Source organism: Bombus impatiens, unplaced genomic scaffold, assembly GCF_000188095.3.
Source record: "Bombus impatiens unplaced genomic scaffold, BIMP_2.2 scf_0320, whole genome shotgun sequence".
Lineage (NCBI taxonomy): Eukaryota > Metazoa > Arthropoda > Insecta > Hymenoptera > Apidae > Bombus > Bombus impatiens.
Genome location: NT_176739.1, coordinates 1158327 through 1178246, shown reverse-complemented (window position 1 = coordinate 1178246; position 19920 = coordinate 1158327). Strand labels below are relative to the sequence as shown.

The following is a 19920-nucleotide window of genomic DNA, read 5'->3' as shown; positions in this document are numbered from 1 at the left end:
TTTTTGAAAAAGGTGCTTTATGATTAGCACGCGATGCAAAGTACTTTCATTGCATTAACATGTCAGTGCACATTACGTTTGCCGCTCAAATTGGTTAGATTACCTGTTCAAACGTTTGGGAGCGTTTCTTTTGCCCCTCAAATGCAAACTAATGCAATAACTATATCTCGGACCTATTTGCGTGAAAATGAGAGATGCATTAGTCCATGCAGTTTTAGTATACGATACCGGAGCGAATTCATAGCAGAAATGCTCTGAAAAACAGAAAACATATGTAAGAGAAGGTTTTTAAACCGAAAGTGCGGATAATATAACCACGTTAATTATCGTTTACAATACACTGCGCGAGATCGTGAAAGAAGATGAACACTCCACAGTCGAACAAAAAAAAAGGCAGAAGTAGAATCGGTGTTAGTAACGATAGTACTAGCCCCGCGAACAACGAAACGCTCAGCACCCAAGAAACATCGAAATTTGTTTTGGTATGGAAATCGTTCCGGTGAATGTGAAAGAATTGCGTGAAAGTTATGAATTCATAGACTGTACATATTCATCCATTTTTGAGAAATTTGAGATTCCAAAAATCTACATAATGCAAATAACGTATAAAAGCATGTAAAATATCTAAAGTAAATTTCTTTAGCCACGTTCATAAAAATATAAAATTGCATAAACATCCGTAGTCTGTTAATTAATATCGTAGTGACTTTTAAAAGTACACATGAACTGTAAAATAGTATCTCTTTTCATTTGTATTGCATTACAATATATTTTTATTTATGTTACTTATTGCTGTATATTTATTTTGTGATAGATTATATACTGAACTTAAATTAATTCATAAATATTTTCACTAGGAATTAAATAATTTTGTAACATTATTTACTTTTAAGGTGAATCCTATTGGTGAAGATACAAATAAAACATTCAAAATTGGAATTACTGATTCAGTACCTATTATTTCCTTGGAAGGGAATAGTTCTGATGAGAAAAATACGATTCAGAAAGGTCATGCTATACCGTTAGACAAAGACAAGGAAGAAAAGAATATTCTTAGCAATTTACCTGTAGCTATGGTAAAAGAGATTGATGGGTATGAACAACAGCTAGGTGAAGCAGAACCACTTCCAAATTCATATATCAGATTTATGGAACGCAGTGGGGAAGAACTTGATGGTAATTCATTTCAAATATACTTATACTTTTCAAGTGACAATTCACTTAAATTTGTTCCTCTTTTGCAGGAGAAGTAGAGTATGATTTAGATGAAGAAGATACTGCGTGGTTGTCTACAGTAAATGAAAGGCGATTAGCTTCGGGACTCAGTCCACCTTTGGAGCCTGATACATTTGAATTATTGATGGACAGATTGGAGAAAGAATCATACTTTCAACAACAAAGTAATGGTGGTGGAGGAGTTGCAGCTGATGAAGATGCAGTCTGCTGTATTTGCATGGATGGAGAATGTCAGAACAGTAATGCCATACTATTTTGTGACATGTGCAATCTAGCTGTTCATCAGGATTGTTATGGTGTACCATATATTCCTGAAGGACAGTGGTTGTGCAGAAGATGTTTGCAAAGTCCTTCACGAGCAGTTGATTGTGTTTTGTGCCCAAATAGGGGTGGTGCTTTTAAACAAACTGACCGCCCAGCTACGTGGGCTCATGTTGTATGTGCTTTGTGGATACCGGAAGTAAGATTCGCTAATACAGTGTTTCTGGAGCCTATTGATAGTATAGAAAGTATACCTGCTGCACGTTGGAGACTTACATGCTGTGTATGCAAACGTAGAGGATCTGGTGCTTGTATTCAGTGCCACAAAAGTAACTGTTATGCTGCATTTCATGTAACATGTGCGCAACAAGCTGGTTTATGTATGCGTATGAGGACAGTGCAACCTGCAAATGGGGAACCAATGTTAGTTCAAAAAACTGCTTATTGTGAAGCTCATACACCATCTGATTATCAACCTTCCACCAATCCTGCTGATGCCAGAAGAAGGGCAATTGCGAATAAGAAGAGTTCTTCTGCTCCAGTTATTTCTATTCCAACCATACCACCAGAACGTATTAAGGAAATTGCTAGGTAAAAAACATAAAATTGTTTTAACACATGAGCCAAAGTATATAAAGAATTTTTTTAATGATTTATGATGTTAATTAGCTTAGCTGAAGGGTTGCCTAAACGAAGCCAACTGATACAGCGTCTTATAGCATACTGGACTCTGAAACGCCAATACAGAAATGGTGTTCCTCTTCTTAGGAGACTTCAGAGTTCACATCCTCAATCCAGACCACCACCACTTGGAGAGAATTCTTCACCCCCACCAGATAGTGAATTACGTGGTGAATTGTATCGTCAATTAAAGTATTGGCAATGTTTACGTCAGGATCTCGAGCGAGCCCGATTACTTTGTGAATTAGTACGAAAACGTGAGAAGTTGAAGAAAGAACTATTCAAAGTGTAAGATTTCACTGAAAAGAAACTCAATTATCAAGAGCTATATAATAAATATTCAAACATTTCATTTTATTCTGTAGAAAAGAAAAATGTTTGTGGTTCGAATTACGTCCACTGGAAAGTATTCTATGCTCCTTACTAGAAGCAATCAAAATGAAAGATGTAAACGACGTGTTTGGACAACCAGTAAACACTAAAGAAGTCCCAGATTATTTGGAAATTGTATCTCATCCTATGGATTTTTCTACCATGCAGGTAATTCATCTTATTTCAAATTATTTAAAGAAAAAACTCATATTACATGTTACATATACAAATTATAATCTTTATTTTACTAGATCAAAATAGAAAGACAAGAATACGACACAATTGGAGCTTTTGAAGCAGATTTTAATCTGATGGTCAGTAACTGCTTGGCCTACAACCGTAAAGATACCATGTTTTATCGAGCTGGAATAAAAATGAAGGAACAAGGCGGCGCTCTCATAGATCAAGCTCGCAAAGACTATCCTGAATTGGACCCTGTAAATGAAAACGAGCAGACAGCATCCAAATCTAGAAAAAGAGACCGTGCTAACAGAAGTCGTGGAGAAACTGAGTTACAATCCGGAGAGAAAGAAATAGGAGGAGGAGGAGTTAATAGAAGAACAGCAGTTCTCTTCACTCGCAAAGCAAGAGCGAGAGCCAGTAGAAGTAATCAAATGTTCGTCTTGGAGGATGATAAGAAGAAACAGAGTGACAGTTTTAAAGAGTACAGGTGCACATTGTTCCCTTTTAACTTTACTGTTCTTGGATCCATATGAAATGGGTGTTATATTTCAGTAAATATTAATCAAATATAGATTGCTTTTGAATATTTTGTTCTAGTATTTAATATAATATTATTACCGCTTGTGTATTCCACACATTTGATGCATAAGGTATTCTGAAAAAAAAGGATATCTGAAGAAATAGAAGCGTGGAAAAGTAAAGAGAAAAACAGAATTAACCATTATACAATTATTTCAATAAAATATTGAGTACAATATCGATGTACAATATGAAATTAATGTTTGCAGAAGTAGAACAATGGATAGCGACGTGGGAGAAGGTGAAAGTCAATCTTCGAGTTGCAGCAGTTGTTCAACGAGCAGATCCACTACTCCTGATTTAGAAGAAGAAAAACAGAGGCAGCAAGAAGCGAACGAAGCAAAAAAAGAGCTGGAAAGCAAGCAAGGTGCAGTGAGCAATGGTCTGGAGGCTCTCCAACTTGTATGGGCCAAGTGTCGCGGATATCCCTGGTATCCGGCTCTTATAATAGATCCTAATACACCCAGAGGCACCGTGCATAAAGGTGTACCAATACCAGCACCGCCTGATGATGTATTAGCACTCGCCGTCAATTACAAAGAACCAGTATTTCTCGTTCTCTTCTTTGATACCAAAAGAACATGGTAATTTTATTTCTCTATAGAGTGCAATTATATTCTTTGTTTTCCTGCTGTTCTATCGATTTGGTTATTTTGTGTATATATGTAATTATATATAATCATTGCAGGCAATGGTTACCAGGGGAAAAGTTGGAGAAGCTCGGAGTGTCTCAAGAACTAGATGAAGCAAAATTAATCGAGTCTCGAAAACCTGCGGATAGAAAAGCCGTGAAGAAAGCGTATCAGGAGGCGCTCCATTACCGTAAACAAACGCACAACACAACGTTGAACGCCGGTTCGGTCAGTTAATCTCGTGAATTCTGATAAGATATTATTTATAAGTTCTTTTTAAGAATTTGTAAGTATGTAAAAAGAATTTTAACATACATGTGTAACTTATGGTAACTTATCCTTAAGTCATACTTTTTCCAGAATTCTATTTATATTTTTAAACAATGACTGAGATGAAATAAAAAAAACATTGTTTGTATAAAATCTTGCCTGATTGAATATTTGTCTAGATACATATATATTTTTTTATAATCTCTTTTTGATTTATACATATAATCAGTAAAAATAAGAAATTTGTAAAAATAAGCATCTGCGACTTGCAGCATTTTATGTTTGACTTATTAATTTTTGTTGTCTTTTTCCTGCTGTTTCACATTTTTCTGTTGTGGTTTCAAGTTTTTTTCCACATACTCGTTCAGTTCTTTGGCGTACAAGTCCAATCTTTGTGTCATCTAGAAAGAAAAAAACATAGGAAGAGTAAGAGTCATAAAAGAAAAACAGAAGATCACGAATATCTAAGGTTTTAGCTTACTCTCAAACACCAAAAATCTTTCATCTGACGACACAAGTTTAGGTCTAGTTCAGAGACGAGAAGACCATCTTTGCAACGACTTAAGCCTGGTGTTCTAGTTCCATCAGGAGCAGTGATGTAGCTGGACCCATAAAAGTGACCAAAATCATGGTGCGCAGGAGCTCCATCGCCAGACGTAAATTCATTGGGGAACGTTTCAGTTCCAACGCGATTAATAGCACAGGTGTAGTAACTGTTTGCTATGGCTGCACATCTCGCTTCGATGGACCATAATGGTTCAGATGTATGGCTGGTTGTTGCTGATGGGTTGAACACAATCTAAGAACAGATATTTTATAATAAATTTTTAGAAATTTTATCAATATAAATGATTTGTGACATTTGTAAAAAATATATGATTAAAGATAAATTTTACCTCAGCACCATGCAATCCGTACATCATCCAGTTCTGGGGATGATGTCTACCATAACAAATGTTAACAGCTATACGTCCAAAACATGTTTCGAAGACGGGATGTCCTGTATTTCCTTCCATGTAATAAGTAGACTCGTTGAAATCTCCTACACGAGGAATATGATTCTTCCTCACCTTTCCAATCACCTTTCCATCATTATTAATTATTACAGAAGTGTTCCACAGAGTGTCGCCATTTGCAGAGTCTCTCTCAAGAATTGGAGAAATGATAACCATTCCATGCCGTTGAGCAAGTTCACTCATGAATATTATGGTTGATCCATTCTCAGCATCTTCAGCCAGTTCACACCAGGGATATTTCTCTCTGGTGCAGAAGGCAAATGGCATAGCTGTAACATAAATGAATAGGTTTCCGTTTTAGATAAACGGTTTCTAAAATAAACAATGAAAAGAATGGACAATTATTTCGAATAAGATGATTATAAACTGTAATTTTTTTTTAAAAGAATGGAAGTTCTTTGAAGAAGGTTCCCCTATTCTTATCTAATCTTGTAGAATTACATTAAGATTAGTATTATATAATCTTATTTGGAAATATAGAAGTGTATGCAAGATTATCATCAAAACAAGCAAATATTTGAATAGCTAGAATGATAACACTCTCAGTCCGCAAAATTCCAAGTTCGTAGCTTTTAAGACAAGTAGTACATGATTTTTTAATATACATGAATTCCATTGATATGTATTTTTTTAAGCATTATATAGATTTTCAGACATACCCCAAGCCTCTTGGAGGCAGAGTATGTTCACACCGCAGGCTGCAGCGTAGTCGACATATTTTTGGATTTTCATATGCAGAGCGTTTCTTTGTTTCTGCAAAGGTTCTGTCGTTGGTAGCACTATGGAATGCTGAATCAAACCAACCCGGACGAGACGTGGAGGACGCAATTGCTCCGTCACACTGCCGCCCACAATATATCCTTGGATGTCGAGATCTTCACTTCCGTTCCATTGAGGAAGATTTAGCGACCTTCAATACATTAGAAAAAAAATTAGTTACTAATAACATGATACTATGGTAAACTGTAACTGTAATCTAAATATAGAAGGAATCATATACAGAATGTACTAATAACTAGATGCTTCTACGTACAAAAATGTCAAGAATATAGAATAATATAATTATATATTCTTATTTTCAATATAATTATAAATATATAGGTATATAATCTTTCTTATTAAAAATATTAATTTTATCATTTTCTTAAGTTTGAAATACACAATGTAGGATAAGAATATGAGTCATTTAAAAGTTACACTGGTCGAACTCCATAAATCTAAAATAAATATAAGGATAAGAAATAATAAAAATATTTCTGATGAGACACCCTGTGTACAGTTCAGTTTTCCACCAAATCTAGCCAGCGCCAAAATTTATCCAGTACATGAAACATCTATGCGCAAAAGGCCAATTTCTTTATTCGCGCAAAATCGCGTGAAATCTAAAAATATTTCACACCAAATTATTCTAAGATACATTGACATCGGGTACAACGTACTCAAAACGTTTGGAGAGTATCAAAAGCTATTTTCGTATATTAAAATTCAGTTCAAAAACATCTGTTAAGAGAAAAGAACAAATTGAAGATTGATACCGTTGACTGCCACGCGCAGTTTCTGTATCTTGCCGTGGAGGCGCAATAGATTGAAACATACTACACTATAACATTGAATTTTTGCAAAATGTTACATCTGCGTACTTTTCCTCTAACAGTGTTATGTAAGTAATTCACATTGTTAAATACTTTTTAGTCCATAAAGCTTATTTTATTTTAATAACCCTACAAAATTTAGTAACAGTGGTCACCGATGACCACCGTGGCAGTCAATGTGTTAAGTATATAAATAGGAATAAATCTTACTGCAACTCGCGGCCATATAAAAGGCGCTTAACTTCAGCCAGCTCCTTCTCTGGTAGATGTGCCTCCAAAATCTCTTCGAGAGTTTGATCAAACTTTGAATTACTCATTTTGCTGTGAGAAATTCTCAAACGTCGTTGCTACTCGATTCTGCTTGTAACCGTGCTCCGTCACTGACTCCAGACGATTGTGAGAGGACGCAGAGTTAACGCGTGATATATATCGATGATATGTGCAAACATGTGTTAACATACTCGTTAATCTTTATCAATGAATGCTTTTTCACTAGCTTAATTAATTATCATACCAGCCATAAATTTTTTCGAAACTCTATCGTACCTGGTTGAAAGGAACAGATGACCTTACTGTTTTCATTGACTTCGTATTACTGTGTTTGATTAAATATAACATTTTTTTCTAGGGGCTAATCTCTATAATAATAATTAATAATTAATCATCTTCAGTTTTGTTGATAGGTATTTATTCATTTATAATTATAAGTAAAGAATCAACGTAGATCATTTATTTATAGATACGTTTTATTTTCTATCATACAATTTCTATTTTGAAAATAAACACCGAAAATCGAAGACTCAAGATATCTTGTTTTTAGTTATTTTTTAACAAATTTTCATAATTTTTATTCTTATTTTTAATTTTGTTTAAATATTGATATAGCTCCTATTTATTTCGAATAAAAAATGTAGTCATTATATAAACCCCATAACTTCATAATTTCATGATCTGTATAAAAACGTAGAAATTTTGTAGAAAATATTTCTAAAAATAATTACATTGTTACTTGTTCCAATCTTTAGAATTCCATTTTCAACGAGATGTTCCCGTATCTGTAAAATAAGAAAATGAAAAATTGTACAAACGAGCCAAAAATTTTCCATTAAAGTTAACAAAATGCAGTATTTTTTTCAAGTAATCGTGCATGTTAAATGTTACTGATAGGGTGCAGTCAGGTTATCTGGAGGTTTACTCTCTCTCTCTTTCTCTCTCTCTCTCTCTCTCTCTCTCTCTCTCGTTGTTTATAATCCACTGTATCGTGAAACAATAAATTTAAACGCTTCATATTCAAATATTATCAAAATAAATGTATCGCTTGTTTTTGCTCAAGCAGAATGTATTACACAGATTATTACACAACAAAAAATATTTTTCTGTTACTATTACTACAATAAAGTTCGTTAATTAAAGTTGTATCTCGTTCTTATATGTTTTTTTTTTATTCAAGTTTAGATTATTATCAGTAAACCTATGAAAATATAGTTTTACATAACAAAAATACATTCGATATAAATTTTAAAAAATAATGATAATAATGATATATGATAATAATCAATTAAAAACTAAATATGGTAATAAATTATTTCTGCCTTTTAAATTTAAACGCGATTATCGATTGTTTTCGAATATGTCACTATCGATAAAAACGATAACGATAACATCGATAATTATCGAAAACGATATCGATTATGAATTGTTGTTAGTACCTATGACCTGTTTTTAATATATGATATATATACGCAAATAAGAGTAAAATGTGAAAAGTTAAAAACAGCTCATTCTTGCTGTATTAAAAGACGTCCACTTTCAAAACATCAGATAATTCATACAAGTGAATAAATATGTGGTCATTTTATCTTCTCTTTCTAGGTTATGTTAACCTGTAAACTTAATAGATTTAGTAACTATGAAAAGCGAATAGTATTGAAAAATTAGAAATTAATCAAAGCAAAAGTAATTTACATAACTATAAAAATGGCACTAAATAGAGATCGGCGTTCAAACGCCGGAAGTAAGATGGCAAAATTACTGGATGAAGAAGAGGAAGATGATTTTTATAAAACAACTTATGGAGGTTTTGAAGAAGTAGAACAGGATCATGATTACATGTTAATGTCAATTTATTTATTCACCAATTTGTCAACATTATGGTAATAAGAATTAATCACAAGCAATTTGTCTTAATTTAGGGAAGAAGATGAAGCGGAAGATGAAGTAGATTCAGACTTTAGCATAGATGAAAATGATGAGCCCATTTCTGATACCGAACAGGAGGGACCTAAGAAAAAACGTAGGCTAGTAACAAAAGCTTACAAAGAACCTAAAGTTCAGTCTAATCAATTGCCATCTAAAGAAAAGAGAGTAAGACAGCCAAGGCAAAGAACCTTTATCGAGAGCACAGGTGAATGTATGTGAAATAAATGCTGAATTATATGGACAAACAATAAATTGTAATCTTTTATAGAAAGAAAATCTATACGTCGATCTACTGCTGCAAAATCAGCTGCGACACAAAGAAGACTTACTGAAAGAAATGAGCATCAAAAAAGGAAAACTAGAGTTATAAGACATGATACATGGAAGCCTACTCAAGAAGAATTATTAGAAGAAGCATTGCAAACTGAACAGATCAATATGAAATCATTAGGTTTGATATGATGATCATTAGATTACCTAATATGCTATTGATAATTTTAATTTTTTTATTATTTTTGTTAATTCAATTATATTAATTGCAGAAAAGTATCAGAAACTAGAAAATGAAAAAAAAAATACTAGGACAGTAAGAAAATCGCAAACTGGTCCTATGATTAGGTATCAGTCTTTAGCAATGCCTGTTATGATACTTTCTGAGGTGAATTATGATAAAGAAGAAGATAAAATTAATGTCGAAGGAGATGATGAAAAAAATGCAAATTTGGAAGACAAGCATCCAGATGGGACAATAGATGAAAGGTAAAATATAACTTTCTTTTCAATTAAATTAACAATATTCTAACAATAAATTTCTATTCATTTCAGTGCTGTAACTATAAAGACAGAAAATGGCATGACGGACGTTGCCAAAAAGGAATCTTCTCAAAATTCCAACAAAGGCAAATATTACTATGAACAAACAAAAGGATATTACGAAAGAACCTTCATTACTTTCGAAAATGAACAACTGTTTTCTGAAGCTTTCAAAAAACCTTCCACTCCAAGATCACCAATGAAACCTTTATGTGCAATTACTAGGTAAAATATCAAAAATATACTTTTCATAGTTTTTTAATAGATAAAGATAAATTTATAAATATAAAAAAATATTTAGGCTCCCAGCAAAATATTTAGATCCCATGACTCAGCTACCATACAAAAATGTGCAAACGTTTCGTCTATTGCGTGAAGCGTATTATCAGCAATTAGAAGCTCGAACAGATATTAATGATACCTCACAAAGCCCAGATTTACTACGGTGGCTCGAATGGAGACAAAAAAATCATGGTGGTCTAGCTCAAAGAAACACAGTACGTCTTGAACCAGCTTCCGCGAGCATGCCTATGTAGTTTCTTGAACCAGTGATAAAATTAAACAATATCTGTATCATTATAATAATGCATTATTTTTATTTTTATTATTTCTAAATTCAGGACTTCCATTTAAGGAACCTTTAATTTGTAAAATAAATGAAACTACAAATAACAGCGAAAAAATATGTTGTAAAGAAAAGAGAAACTGTAAATAATCGCATAATTTATTGTTAAGTGTAGTATCGAATTATTGCATATCATCTGCATTGTATCACGTGAGTTTTGAGATTCTTTGTATATACAGTCTTAAAATTATGATAAAAGTAGCGATATATAATGTACCTATTTATACAAAGCTATATCGATTAATATCAATATTTTTCGGCTAACGAAACGAAAAATTGTACAATACACACGTATACATATATGTTCAAAGCAAAAGTGATTTTATTAATAAAATTATGAAGTACAAAGCATTGGTTAATAAAATGTCGCCGATTCGGCGATATCTTCTTTCATATAATAATATATATATATATATATTAATATATATATATATTATTTATTTAGTGTGGTATATATATATGTATAAATATATATATATATATATATATCGAATCAACGGAGAATAAACTGATCTCAATAATGTCTAAAAATTCATCGTTCTAAATATTCCATTCGTACAAATTCAATCTTCGCAAAAATGGAACTTGAAAAAGTTCCATCAAGTATCGTATTTAGTAACCTAATGGTACAAAATGGAAACTGAAAAGGCATGTTGTATGTATACCCGAAGGGAAAAGTATGATTCTTCCATTGTTCTGTTAATTCATCGCACGCTCTGACACGAAATTAGAATTTTTCGACTATCATTGCTTCGAAATGAATTTACATTTTAAAAGCTGGCTAGTCAGCCAGAGGAATTTTACTTCTTATGTATGGTCACGCATAATCTTGCGGACTTTCTAAATTCACTCTTTTTTTCCTCTTATTAATTGCTCATTAAGCTATTTTGGAAAATAAAAATGATTATTTATTTAAAGAGAAGTATTTTAAATAAAATTCACACTTTTACCGGAACACTACTGGTAGTTATCTCTATTACTTATTGCAATTTACCAGGTAAATTGCGATAAAAGAGATAATTATTTTACTAATAAATAGCGCTCTCGGAAAAGCATAAATTATATTTCCAAGACTTCCTGTATTTGTTAACACGTTGACTGCCACGTCATTTTTCATATTTTGTCTAGAAGCTTGATTGAAATATACTACACCATAAAATTTAATTTTTGCAGATATTATATAGTATTTACACTTTCTTCTGATAATATTATCCAAATCATTCACATTGTTGATAACTTATTAGTCCATGAAATTTATCTTATTTAAAAAAAGGATTAATAACGTCGATCACCGACGATCGCTGTGGCAATCAACGTGTTAATGATATTTTTCAAATTAAAAAGAAAAGAAAAGAATAATGTTATAGTTCCCTATAACCGGTTCTGTGTGCTCGTTTTATCGTTTTCTTGGTATGATTACTATTGCACGAACCATCAATGTCCTCGCATAATACAGCGAGGTGTAGACATTTCAATATTTCAACGTTTTACTCACTCTCTATTTATTCATCAAGATACAACGAGGACTTGTAACGATAACAGATTACATTGCGGCTACACACATCGAAGCGATAATTATTAGACGCCTAGAAAGTACGATATAATCTCGCAAATAGTGTACTTTCGTGTATTATCACTTTTATGATACGCGTCAAAATTTGAATTCGTTAATTCCTGTGCCAAAATTTCAATTCTTCCTTCGTTCTTTCAGTTCTCTTACTTCTCAGCTTTTTTCCACTTGGAAAAAAAGAATACCTTCGGAGAAAGTGTTCTTTTGTTTGTTTAAAAAATGGATAAGCTGCTTATCGTATTTCAAGGTCAACGCTACGGTGCAAATTCGAAAGCAGAGAGTGAGCAACAATAAAAGTGTTTCAAGTCCGATTTAATTCTTTTTTTTTTTCATTTTTTGTTTTCTTCCTCAGTTGCTCTCGTTAAGCTTCTTCTATCTCGTTCTCTTATTTGTCTTCTTCTATAATCGTGCACCTGTATACTTAAACTGCAAGACTTCACTTGTGTTATAATATAGACTGTCTCTGAAACATTCGGCCAAATTTTGGAATAATGATACATCATCAGTCGTAAGATCAAAAACCAAAAAGATATTAATACTAATGCTTTGCTACTTAACAAATAATTATTGCTTGCATCTTTTGATCCAATCTTTGTCATCAAGTTGATGCACTGTGGATATAATTTCAGGTGACTAATTTGCTCGTACAATCTCTTACTCAGCTCACTTATGGAAGAATATATAGTTGTTAATCTATAATTAATTGTGAACATTCACTTGCACTTTTTAGTACACTTTGGGAATTCCTTTATGAAGATCATCACTTTCGACACCCATGGTACACTCTTTTCATCCCTGTGACTCACAAAGTATGCACCCCTCCAAGATGCGACCAAGTATTTCAGACACATTTCTTTTGTGTAACGTTTATAAACCGTTCGCTTCTACGTGTCAAGTAGAATAACATATGTATTATAAAGAAGCAGTAATACAACACTGACTTATTGTAACATATCAGAGATAAAGATAGTGGCGAGAGATTAGAGAGGAAGGGAGAGAGGCAGGATGAATTTTGGGGACAGAATTAGTGCATATGCATATCTTCGTCCTTCGTAAATATTTCTGATGATGTATTTTTGGGTTGTATGATCGTGTCTATGGTATTCTTTACTCCAACGTATCCAGCTATTGTATATACGTGTCGCTATATTTTCCCCGATTCTCATCATTCATTTCCCAAATAATCCGAAGGAACTTGAGGAGTCTATGATATCAATCTTTCCTATTACATTTTCAACTAAAGCATACAAATAATAATAAAAATTTGTTTGTTCCATGGTCAAAAAAGGCTGATTTAATGATACTGACGGTGGCGACGTTGATACTAGTAGTGGTGATAATAATAATAATAGTAATAGTAGTAGTAATAGTAATAGTAGTAGTAGTAGTAGTAATATTAGTAGTAGCAGTAATAATAACAGCAGTAATAGTAATATGTTTCAATCGAATTGAAGCGACTGTTGAGGGCAAAATTGTACCGATGTTTTCTTTTAAGTACTACTATTAATATCCGCTTCCATAAAATAACGGAGCCAAAAAACAGTCTATTTTGCATCCAGAACGCCGGATTATTTGGGAAACCAGTAATCAGTGTATACTTATATTCGTAAATAGTCTTGATTCTTGTACTGTTTGCACCTGTTACGTTTACCGTCGACCACTTTTCTTTTTCCCTCTGCCTCTTTGTATGTCCTTCTGCAAACACAAAGGTACATAATCGCAGTTATTATATGCAATCACATTTAAAGATTAATGTGGTCTTATACCATGTGCAAATGATACATTGCAATTCTTATGCCAGTAGAGAGAATAAGAATTATGTTAGAAAAGGTTCAATATCTTGATGTGTTTAGTTTTAGGGATATGCTATTCTTCTATGAAAAATCTTGATTTATTTCATCGAACTAGTGTTTATTTCAAGTTAAACTGTAGCAAATAAAAAATATGTATAAACACATTTGAAATTTCTGTAAATTTTTTCTCCTACTTTGTTCTCTTTAACATGATTGTAAATTTACATATATTAAACAATATAAGTAACTTTTACTAAACTATTTTATTAGCATTTAATACCTTTTAGGTATCACAGGGATATAATTAGATTTTAAATAGTGTATGCTTAAACAATAGAAAAATAATAATTTATAAATTCTTAATATAATTCATTATTGTCACAGCAGACAATATAAAATTTTTTATTTGTCTTCACTCATTAATGATGAATCTCAAAAACATAAATTGATGAATGATTCAATGACTAATTTTCATTACAATTTATTGTTTTAAGATTGAATTTTCAAGTTTTCATAATACAATAGGAATAAGCAGAAAATTGTATAAAGGATGAATTTAATAAAGATTAAATAATCGAATTTAAATAAACATAAATCTACTCGTAGTTTTATTTATTATATGAAAAATATTTTATATAGTGGGCAAATGTACACGAGAAAAATGTTTTGTAAAAATTTGAAAAGTACATCTCAATAATCAAAAGAAATATTTATTTATCTGAAAGTTACACACTAGTACTATTCTAATGAAATGCATTATGTCTCAGCATTTGTTTACATGTAAAAAAAAGATATGAAATGGCTTTTTTATACACGTATAAGTTCCCATACATTCGATTACACGTAATCCATGTTTTGAAATGTTACAATTTAAAGCTCTTATCAGTCCGTAAGAATCTTTTAAAAATTAACATTTTTACAGACTACGTGTTACATATGTATATATATTCAGAGTACGTGCAATAAAACATTTAAAAAATAATACTGACGAAAATGAACGGCTTCTGTTACGTTAAGTAAAATTTAATATAAAACAAACCCTCGAAACTTACAATTGTGAAGCTTTATTATTCGTCGATCTTCTGACATTGATAAGTATTCATAAAAAAACGTTTTCCACTTTCATAAATATAAAAAAATAAATTTTAGTGTAATTGAAATATGAATAAATCTTAGGATGTATTATCTTAGATATTTCTATAAAACATAAATTTTAGATAAGTACAGCGTGAATGTGTTCTACGTTTATTTTCTTCTCTAATTAATAATTTTCTTTATGACAAAGTGAGAAGTGTTACTCTTATTCTGTAAACAATAAAATCTTAGAACTTTGAATATATCAAAATGTGTAACTATACAATAATAAAACTAGTCAATTAGTAACAATCATTATGGAAGAAAAAATACATAATAAAAGTGTCTTTAGTAGTATTTAATTTTGATGTATGTTAAAATTAACTCAATTTACAAATCAACTTAATATTTATAATTAACTAATCATAGTTTTCTTATATTAAAACTATGCTATCGTACAAAGAATTATTCCAGAAACTTTCTCATTTCTTTTTTTCACTTTTGTTTCTTTTTACTGGACCATAGACTAAATTTTTTTCTCTTAGAAAGTTGGTATTATTTGAGTGTACTCTCGTGATATTGATACTGTATTTGCGTGTACACACATTTTAAGCAGCAAGGTGAGTCACTGGCAGCACTGCTTGCGCATTCCCTCTGAGTTCATTGTTGGCTTCACGTCGATGGGTTCTACGTTTTGTGGCCGGATTGTATCACCTTCGGGTGGGTCGCGTATCTGTTTCTGCGATACGATTCTGTAGATTTCTGTAATAATCAAATACTCTATCATCATCTATCTTTAAGAACGCATGTATCAAATCGCTGCAATGTTACTTCCATTTAGCAAAAAATACTGCAGCAATTACTTCCAAAACAAATACTATGTAGAGTTAGAAAGAAGTCCCTTCGAAAGAAAAGAAATCTCATTGGTTAATTGCAATTTCTATTAAATGCAATATGATCACAAATTGATTATGAATGTTTATAGAAGTTCCTGTTTCGACAAATCTAATTAAATGAGTGGAATTGAAGCAGAAATATATTTTAAAGGATCTGTAAATTTATTAACTACTTTTAAGGTATTATTATGATGTTCTCTGTGATTTTTCTCGCTTTAAACTGAATATTTTATGTATATAAATATAAATATAAATATAAATATAAAATATAAATATATAAATATAATATTATATATCTCAGTTAATTTTTACTTTAGGAATAAGTTTAGCAGTAAGTTTACCTGTTAATATATTTTGAAATGCTGTTTCAACATTTGTAGAATCTAAAGCAGAAGTTTCAATAAAAGAGAGGCCGTTTCTCTCCGCGAACGCTTTCGCCTCGTCGGTTGGAACCGCACGTAGATGCCTTAAGTCAGATTTATTTCCCACCAACATAATAACGATGTTTTGATCAGCATGGTCCCGCAATTCTCGTAACCATCTCTCCACATTTTCGTACGTCAAATGCTTCGCGATATCGTACACCAGCAGAGCCCCAACCGCACCACGATAGTACCTAGGAATTTTCATCCAGATAAAATTACTATTTATTGTATTAAAAGAAATATAATTATTTTGATAACATTTAAGTTTCATGAAATATATTATGTTGATAAAGAACATGAAAGATTTGAATTTAAAACACATTAATGATTTAGAAAAGAATACTGTTATTTCTTCAACTTACGCAGATGTAATAGCACGATAACGCTCTTGTCCTGCTGTGTCCCAAATCTGAGCTTTAATAGTTTTCCCATCTACTTGTATACTACGCGTAGCAAATTCAACTCCTATAGTCGACTTTGATTCCAAGTTGAATTCATTTCTCGTAAATCTTGACAAAAGATTACTTTTTCCTACACCAGAATCACCAATAAGAACAACTGTAATAACAAAAAAATACTTTATTAAATAAATCAAAATGGTAAAATAAAAATTTACATATTTTGTTTTGTACAATTAGTATTTTATTAATTCATTTATGTAATTATAAAGAAAAAATCTTTTAATTAATTTAAGAAACAATGATGATTAGACCAGAATAGTATCATCATACAGTGCAATAAAATTAATTTCTTTAGATATTAATCTTTACCTAATTTGGAAATACCTTACCTCAAAAATAATTTTATTTAGAATCTACAACTTTATAATTTACATAACACTATAACTTAACACCAAAACTTCCAATATTTAAAATATAAATAAAAATTGTATAATACTACATGAAGAAATCAAAGTTAGACTCTATGTACTCTTTGTCTATACAAATATTCCATCCTATTCTAGTTATACTTCCTATTTACACAAATATTTAATTTATACCCTTCTCTAATTATATCATTCTTGTCTATATAAAAATATAGATATTTGTACAAATGAAATAAACTTTGCACAAGATACCAAATGCTTAAAAAAGAAAGGGAGTTATATGGAAAGATATATCATATAAGAAAAAAAATCAAACTTTACCAAAAATCATTGACATCCCCAAAACAGAAATTATTGTAAATTTACAAAATTTCCATGAAAAATTACAAATTGTCATTTTGCTATTCTTGCTCTAGTGTGCAATGCCAACATCGATTGAATAATGTTCTTCTGTCATATAATTACTAGACTATAGATTTTAATACAAATTTATATTTTTATGAAACATAATTAAAAAAGTGCAAGTGAGATAGAGATTCATTTTGGCTATGAAAAATTATAAGAAATACTCTACTTTGTATACTTTATGTATTCTTGCATATTTGCATTCTATACATTTTTGGATCTTTAAATTTTCCATAAATGAATAAAACTCTGCAGTCTAATAATTGCAAATAACACCCAAAATCTAATGTAGTAAATATTTTTGCTAAAAAAGGTAAAAATCTATTCAGCAACAATTAAGACTGCTAGATTTCTTTATTCCCCTGAAAATAATAAACACAAGGGTCACTTTTGTTAAGGACCCTTTAATCATATAAGTTGTTCAGAGAAATGAATCACGAATCACGGATAACGAGGGTATACACAAAGGTGTAACTGGCCACGAAACAAAAATATATTTAGATAGTTGACTCATTCGATTAACTGTAACTTCGATAATTTCGAACACGTCGTCCGACAAAAATCATTTGACAAGTTTTCACATGTGAAGACTTCATCTCTGATGTCATCGTTTAAGCCTCGATATTCTACGCTCTTTCTGTCAATCGTATCATCGTTTCAAACTTGACGTTATTTCGGAACCTGTTATGTTACTGAATGATGACAACTGTGATGTTTAACTAACATACCGATGTATATATATATATAAAATAATCACACAATAACAATTATAAAATAATACAAATTATAGAATAATAAACTATATAATTAAAAAGAAAATGAATACACACATATACGTATACAAAATCGTACGTGTATACGTGTATACATAATGAATAGCAGCAGCACACACGTATACACAGTACATACACACATACGAATATATGTATATATATATATATATATATACATACATACACGTATACGCGTACTTCACGAACGTGTATGTGGATGTGTATACATGTATGCGAAAAATTTTCGCCAAACTTCTCTAATAAATAGTAAAGTTAGGTTGATGAGTCGAATCAAGATTTACCTTTAAATAAATAATCATATTCGTCATCCCGAGTGCCCATCTCGTCTGGAGCAATAAACCCCTTTAGTAGACTGACGGACGATACCTAGATATCGGAACACACTACTACAACTTGTAGTTATTTACAAAAATGAAATTGTCGAAGCAACCAAATAGACTTTGCGCACTGTTTATCTACTCACGGCGTACGTACAACACCTACGTGGATATGTACGGTAGAAAAAATATGAAACGAAACAAGCACGACTATACGATGATATAATTATTTTCGTTCTTTCAATTTAACTGTACAATATGGCCTCCTTTCTACGCCCCTCCAAACCCGATAAATTACACATGCGCAATGTGTACAGATTGTACGCATGCGCGGATTTTGATCACAAATTAAATTTATTATAGATTAGCGTTGGAATAGAAAGTATTTGATACACGATACCACTTGAATTTGACTTTATATTTGACGATGATACTATTTAAATCGCGCGGGATATTTAAATTTCCTTATTCTATTAGGTTGACTAATAAATTCATTCACTGCGAAGCAATTAAACTCATCTACGTTCTAGGTATTAAGTTTTACATACTACGTTTATATATTATATTAATACTTATTTATATTTATACCCATTGTATCAGTACCTATTATACTACTTATATATATCTCTATTATTATCTATATTATTTTGTAGTAACAGTATAAATTTAGTACTAGATTTTAAATTTATATGTTGTATTTATATCAATATCTTATTTGTCTTATTGTAACAATATTATTGTGTTACTACCTATGTATAGGAGAAAAGTAGATTTAAGAATAAAAAAATCAAAGCCCCTAGAGGTTCAAAAGAACCATTTAACTTTGTTTAGAACACATCAAGGATTTTAATTAAGAAATAACCTATTTATTCTATTTCTATATAAATATATATCCTTCATAAGAAATTGAAATACTTTATTAAATTTTAAATAAATAATTAAATAAATAATATTAAATATTAAATATACTATGTTAGTAAAAAGTAAATGAATTTAGTATTCAATCCAATATTACAATTATTATCTATATTCAATAAAGGTGAGCACCAACCAAGATAAAACAAATCATTAAATAGTTAAATATATAGTACTGGTGAACAAAATTTTAATTGTTGTTAGCAATTTTCTGTACAATTTAAAATTAATATATATATATATTTAGAAATTTTCATGAATTTTAAGAGAAACAACAATTTATCTATATCACGAGAAAAAATATTAAACTCAAAACTCAAAAATCAAACTCACTGGCGATTCTAGTGAGTGAACGAATGAATGAATTGATAAATTTCACTAAAATCTCATTTTCATTCTATTGTTCTCTGAATAAATAAATTTTAATGTATTTTATATCTCAGTAA

At 31.0% G+C, this 19920-nt stretch overlaps 4 protein-coding genes across 6 annotated transcripts; 2 read left to right on the top strand and 2 right to left on the bottom strand.

Annotated features, from left to right (window-relative positions):
* Positions 1-26: 26 nt before the first annotated feature.
* LOC100748931 (peregrin) lies at positions 27-4367 on the top strand. Of its 2 annotated transcripts, none has more exons than XM_003489350.4 (8): positions 27-482; positions 894-1176; positions 1245-2088; positions 2167-2466; positions 2544-2718; positions 2802-3220; positions 3522-3896; positions 4001-4367. In XM_003489350.4, exons 1-8 carry the CDS (start codon positions 363-365, stop codon positions 4179-4181), a joined length of 2697 nt encoding a protein of 898 aa, XP_003489398.1. In that variant the 5' UTR covers positions 27-362; the 3' UTR covers positions 4182-4367. The 2 variants fall into 2 exon arrangements, with proteins under 2 accessions (XP_003489398.1, XP_012240845.1); XM_012385422.3 differs by having other exon boundaries at positions 349-629.
* On the bottom strand, positions 4354-7335 carry LOC100748817 (beta-ureidopropionase). The gene is made up of 5 exons (XM_003489349.3): positions 7033-7335; positions 5890-6140; positions 5111-5499; positions 4696-5013; positions 4354-4615 (listed from the first exon to the last, which is right to left on the bottom strand). The coding sequence occupies exons 1-5, from the start codon at positions 7137-7139 to the stop codon at positions 4505-4507; spliced, it is 1176 nt and encodes a 391-aa protein (XP_003489397.1). The 5' UTR covers positions 7140-7335; the 3' UTR covers positions 4354-4504.
* Positions 7336-8471: 1136 nt separating this feature from the next.
* Positions 8472-10761, top strand: LOC100742510 (vacuolar protein sorting-associated protein 72 homolog). The gene is made up of 6 exons (XM_003489296.4): positions 8472-8933; positions 9015-9226; positions 9290-9472; positions 9564-9780; positions 9847-10059; positions 10136-10761. The coding sequence occupies exons 1-6, from the start codon at positions 8800-8802 to the stop codon at positions 10368-10370; spliced, it is 1194 nt and encodes a 397-aa protein (XP_003489344.1). The 5' UTR covers positions 8472-8799; the 3' UTR covers positions 10371-10761.
* A 1183-nt stretch (positions 10762-11944) lies between these two features.
* Positions 11945-18854, bottom strand: LOC100742386 (ras-related protein Rab-11A). Of its 2 annotated transcripts, none has more exons than XM_012385386.3 (6): positions 18706-18854; positions 18524-18625; positions 16580-16775; positions 16134-16408; positions 15502-15658; positions 11945-13724 (listed from the first exon to the last, which is right to left on the bottom strand). In XM_012385386.3, the coding sequence occupies exons 2-5, from the start codon at positions 18561-18563 to the stop codon at positions 15522-15524; spliced, it is 648 nt and encodes a 215-aa protein (XP_012240809.1). In that variant the 5' UTR covers positions 18564-18625; positions 18706-18854; the 3' UTR covers positions 11945-13724; positions 15502-15521. The 2 variants fall into 2 exon arrangements, with proteins under 2 accessions (XP_012240809.1, XP_012240810.1); XM_012385387.3 differs by having other exon boundaries at positions 18524-18608.
* Between the last annotated feature and the right edge of the window lie 1066 nt (positions 18855-19920).